At 60.5% G+C, this 5170-nt stretch overlaps 2 protein-coding genes across 2 annotated transcripts; both read right to left on the bottom strand.

Moving 5' to 3' along the window:
* Positions 1-1921: 1921 nt before the first annotated feature.
* MNEG_13355 (hypothetical protein) lies at positions 1922-2359 on the bottom strand (the record flags this gene model as incomplete). Its single annotated transcript, XM_014038174.1, has 1 exon — positions 1922-2359. The coding sequence occupies one exon, from the start codon at positions 2357-2359 to the stop codon at positions 1922-1924; it is 438 nt and encodes a 145-aa protein (XP_013893628.1).
* Positions 2360-4461: 2102 nt separating this feature from the next.
* On the bottom strand, positions 4462-5141 carry MNEG_13354 (lanosterol synthase (2,3-oxidosqualene-lanosterol cyclase); the record flags this gene model as incomplete). The annotated part of the gene is made up of 2 exons (XM_014038173.1): positions 4462-4603; positions 5050-5141. The coding sequence occupies 2 exons, from the start codon at positions 5139-5141 to the stop codon at positions 4462-4464; spliced, it is 234 nt and encodes a 77-aa protein (XP_013893627.1).
* Between the last annotated feature and the right edge of the window lie 29 nt (positions 5142-5170).

The following is a 5170-nucleotide window of genomic DNA, read 5'->3' as shown; positions in this document are numbered from 1 at the left end:
TGCAAAGCGCACTGCACTGCTGGGCGGTGCTGTGCGGGCCGCGGCGCACGGGGGCGGGCGGCGCAAGGGGAGGAGGGGGGGATCCTGCTGCTGGCTGGTGTTGTTGGGGCCGCATTTTGGCACGGGCATGTGGGGGCGCTGAGATAGCAAGGTGGTCGTTTTGCAACCGCGTCGACGTCGAGCTGCGCGGGACGCTGGTGTACATGTGGCGCACCTGGTACTCGTGCTTTGCCGCCGCCACGACCACGGTGGCGCGGCGCGGGGCGCGGCACCGCGCGGCGGCACATGGAGCGGCGGCCGCCTGCGCGCCGACGCAGCACGTGCAGGGCGATATCAGCGCACATTGGCGCGGTAGCAATCAAGCAGATATATACGCGATGCCATGCTCAACATACAGTATTGTTCCGGAGTCGAGGCCTTGACGCCCACCTTGTTCGGCCGTGGTGCGGTGTGGTGCCGGACGCCAGAGCGCCCTCCTGACAGCAGCGACTGATGCATGGCTGGTTGGCGTTGATATCAGTTTAGTTATTATGATGCCAATGGGCGCTTTTACGTCCACAGTACGGAAACGATCTGTCAAGTGCCTTTGCTGCGCGCGCCCCAGCGTGGGTCTGAGAAGCGACAATGGCAGATGTAACGCATTCAGATACGCATCATGCATAGAGCGCGGTGGCTCAGAGTGTGTACGCAGCTTGGAGCACTGCTCACCTGCTGCAGTCATTCACACCTGTCGCTGATGCACGCGTTGTTCTGGCGAAGCCGGGTGGCGATCTGCGCCCACAAAAGAAGCATAGTTGACGCGCAACATTCATCCCAACAGGCGTCTGTCACCGATGTCACAGTAAGTGATGACACCGTACTTGGTCAAACATGCGCTTTGACACACCACAGGTGTGTGCACTCATGCACAGCTGCCTATGGATGCCTGTAGGTGATACGGCTGCTGGGGTGCTCATCCACTTGATACAAGATAGTTTGCAAGGTGACGGCGTCCTCTTCCCCTTTAAGAAAATCGGATGGCAAGCCCAACTGTTACCCCACGAGGCAGGCAGGCTGTTTGCCATGCAGGCTACGACAACGCCCAAACAAGTGAGCCAGATGAGGATCCGCCCAGTTCCCAGGCATTGATAACCCTGCAGAATTGCGCTCGATTGAGGGTGCGTGCAGGGTAGGAGGGGGGAGGACCCCTACAGCTGTTGACTGTCACACCCCTGCCCTTGCCCCATCTGCTTCGAGTGCGTTCACCCCGGCTCTGCTCACACAAAAAAGCCATCAAAGGCGCTTGCTCCCATGCCCTGCTGGGCTTATTGCTTGCATCCGCCGGTAGACGCGTCGTTGTGTTGTCCACCCTGCTTGCTGGCCGTGCAGCCGGCGCTGCACCGCTTTCCCCTGGACTCGCCCCCGAACCGCTTGTGCTCGCCTGCCATGCCGGCTGTGATTTCAGCCCTTGACATCCCGGACTACATCAGGTTTTTCCTGAGCATTGCGTTGCTGTACAAACAGACCGTCAAGTCGTTCTCTACTCCATCAGACAATTACTAGTCGCCAGGCTGCGGCAACAAGAAGCTCACACGCATACGCAGGGTCTGATTATTGAGCAGATGGCTGCTGTGACAGGCGGGCAGGTGGATGCAGTTGCAAAGCAGAAGCAGCACCATATGGTGGAGCCATTGGTTCTACTCCTCCTCACAGAGTGCCACGAGGTGTTGATGCAGCTCTCCCTTCTCAACAAGCGACGATCCCGCTGAAAACACACACCAGGCAATCTCGCAATGGCTGCCGCAAAGGTCAACAGGTGACGCACGCACCCAAGAGCGGCCGGCCAACCCTGGCAGTCTTGCAAGCTCCGGCTCTTGTAGGCTCGTTCGCATCGTACAGTCTCCGGAGAGGCCGAGAAGGGTCCGGGATCCCCTGCTTTCATTCAGTTGAGCAGGCGCAGCGTGCGCATGTAGCGCTTCAGCTCCCTCTGCATGTCGTCTCGCTCAAACTCGCGGTAGAACACCTGCGCCCCGTGGCGGTGCACCCTCAGGCAGCAGTAGTAGTGCGACTCCTCGCTGTCGGGCCGGTACCGGTCAAACTCGACATCCGCGTGTAGATTGCCGCGGCACGCATTGTCTATCGCCTCTGCGAGGAAGTCGATCGTGTCCGTGTAGGTCTCCTTGTCGGCGCGCGGGACCTTGTACTGGAGCGTCTTGTAGCTCAGCACGACGTGGATGGCCATGGGCATGACGGTTATGTCGTACTCGTGTCTGTTGTGGAGGTTGATGCTGACGGTGCACACGTTCTTGTCGCACTCCTCCTTGAACTTCTCGACGGAGGCATCGGCGATCATGTTGGCCAGGTTCGCTGCGGCTGCCATCTTGTAGTGGGGGAGAACAAAATTTGTTAAGCAAATTGCGGAAGCAAGCTGACCGAAACTTGTGGCGGCAACGCCCAAACCTTGGAGGAGCCTCTTTGGATACTGTGTGTGTGGCAAACAACTTGTTTGAACGCAGAAGAAGTTTCTTAAGTCAGACTACTGTACCGGTAAAGGGACGTCAAGATAGAGAAGGAGTCCACCAAGTACGACAAGGATAAAAGGAGACACAGACAGACAGACCTGCCAGTGCCACTGGCAGCTGTATAAACAACTGCTTTCACCCGGCTGGCAACCCTCTGGCAGCCAACTTGGCACCATTAGGAGGGTTGACCACGGCCATGTGGCATTGACCCGCACCAGCACTGGCTGCTCACCGGGAGTGATGTGCAGTCAGGGTCCAGGCCAATGTGTGGCTGCATTATCACTTTGCGTGGCAACATCTGGAGCGAACCTGTGTGTGTACTGCACTCCTCGTGAAACACCGTTGTGGTCATGTGCGATGTTGCAACTTGCCAGGGCGTCCTGTTGATGAGCGGGCCTGTGCCCTGAGGCCCTCTGCTGTACTGCTGGCCGTGCCAGAACAGCTGAACCGGCCACATGAGTGAGGCCCCAATGACTGTGTTCCGCAGCAACACTTCAACGCTCTGAATGAAACAGGTGGGTGTGTACGCCATTCACGTGCAGCTTCCAGCTCACAATCAACGAAGACAAGGTGGCCCTATACGAGGGATCGTGAATCCATGGCACCTCAACAACGGATTTTCTACCATAGCAATCCAGCGTGGCATTCGACGACACCGCCCTGCTTGTAAGTGGGCGGCCTGTGCGTCGCTGCAAAGGATGTTGGGGTTCTGCCGGTGCAGCACGCAGGGCGCCAGATCAGCGACCGGCTGGCTGATGCGACGTGCTGATATCAACCGTTGATATCATTTCTCGTGACGAGAAACAGGCGGCCGTCGCACCAGCATGAGGTCATGCAGCGAGCGACAGCATCATGTGTTGCGCATCAGTTACGCTTTTCAAAACAGTGCCCGCGTCACTGCCACCCCAGCTTGGTAAACAGCACGCGCACAGCGAGCAGCGAGAGTGGGTGGAGCGCAATTGCCGGCAGTGCGTGCCCATGTGGTTGAGTGCCGCACCGCGCTCAACACGACACATGCATCCTCTGTCAGCCACGTCCAGGCCACGTCGCCCGGCCTGCTGGCCGCGTCGCCCGCCCTGCTTGCTGGCCGTGCAGCCGGCGCAGCACCGCATCCCCATGGCCTTGCCTTTGCAGAGCCTCGTGTCCACAATTGGTTTCGCGTGGCCTCGCACTCGCAGGCCATGGGTCTTCTCTACACAGTGCTGCGTTTTACCCCTTGTCATTCCTACCAATATGTTTTGAGTGTATTGCATTGCACAGCCATCACATGCAGACCGGCCAGTCCTATGCTGTATCAATCGCAGCGTGCCAAGCTGAGGCGGCGCCCACCTGAAAAAAAAGCGCACCCGTCCGTATGCAGCACTCAACAGGTGCAGAAAGCCGCACACGGCCCGCCATGGCGTTTGCACCGCGCGGGCTAGAAACTTGTGAGCAACACAGCGCCCTTCGAATTTGCTCTTTGCGCTGCAAGAAGTCAAGCTAGGGGCCTAGACTGGGACCCGCTGCGGCATCGATGCTCTTGCTGCGGAGCTACACAGGCAGCAGCCAGCTGGGGGTCCCCACAAGCGCCACGGCACGGCGTCGCGCGCTCGAGACCGCAGCAGGCGCAGGGCCGGATGAGCGGCTTGTGGGCTAAAGAATGTCTGCGAGTTTTGACTTGGAGGAGCTAGCGGCGCCCCGCAGGCAGCATCAAAGCTGCCGCAGCAGCTCTACTTGCAAGGGTGCCGTGTGCGAGGGTGCCCCGGCCGCTCCGCCGCCATCTGCCGTCAGCTTCCATCCCGTGTGGCGTGGGTCCAGCGAAGCGCTGCCGTCGGTGCTGGTGGCGCGTCGCCCCAGCAACGCGCCCGTGCCACGTGCGGGGACGCAGAATGCGTGCTGACGCCTCAAGAACGGGACGTCACGTGCAGGGAGCGTCACGTTTGGTGAAGCCGTTCCCGATGATGTCACACTCGGCGTCGCGTCAAGCGGTGTAGTAGTCGCTGACCGCGCAGACCCAGCCCGCCGCGGCGCCGGGCGGGGGGCGCGCGCCCGGGGGCAGCCTCTTGGCCCCTCCCAGTACGAGGCGGCGGTACAGGCCCAGCGCCCAGATGGGGAAGATGTTCCTGGGGGGGCAAGGAGAGCAACAAGGAAGGCAGGAGGCTGGGCGCACGGGGACAGTCTGTCGGAGCGTCGCCCCGACCAAGGGCGCTTTCGCCGGCGTCCGGCCTGGCCAAGAACTCACCTGCCTGCCTGCAAACGGCTTGGCGCTCCCCTCCCACAGCCTGCATCCCCCCATCCACACACACGCGCGCGACACACACACAAACACACACACACACACACGCACACACACACACACACACACACACACACGCATGCACATACGCATCCAACCAGAGCAACAAGCTACAGATAAACCCTGTTGCACGCGTCGGTTGCGCGCCTCTTCAAGTGAGCTCGCCGCGCTCTACCCACCCTCGCCCCTAGCGACCCTGCCAGGCCCCAAAGCGCCCCTCCAAGCTCCATCGCATACAAATTACGGGGCCGCACGCTCCCCCCTCCCCCGCACCTGTAGTTGGCGTAGGTGATCATGCAGTTGCGGTTGAACACGCCGCTGATGGTCTGCTGGGGCCAGTCGCCACTGGGCAGCTGGGAGGACATCAGGTAGCGCGCGCCCCTGGAAGATGGGG

Source organism: Monoraphidium neglectum, assembly GCF_000611645.1.
Source record: "Monoraphidium neglectum strain SAG 48.87 unplaced genomic scaffold scaffold03771, whole genome shotgun sequence".
Classification (NCBI taxonomy): domain Eukaryota; kingdom Viridiplantae; phylum Chlorophyta; class Chlorophyceae; order Sphaeropleales; family Selenastraceae; genus Monoraphidium; species Monoraphidium neglectum.
The sequence above is the reverse complement of the archived record's forward strand: the minus strand, read 5'-3'. Positions and strand labels throughout refer to the sequence as shown.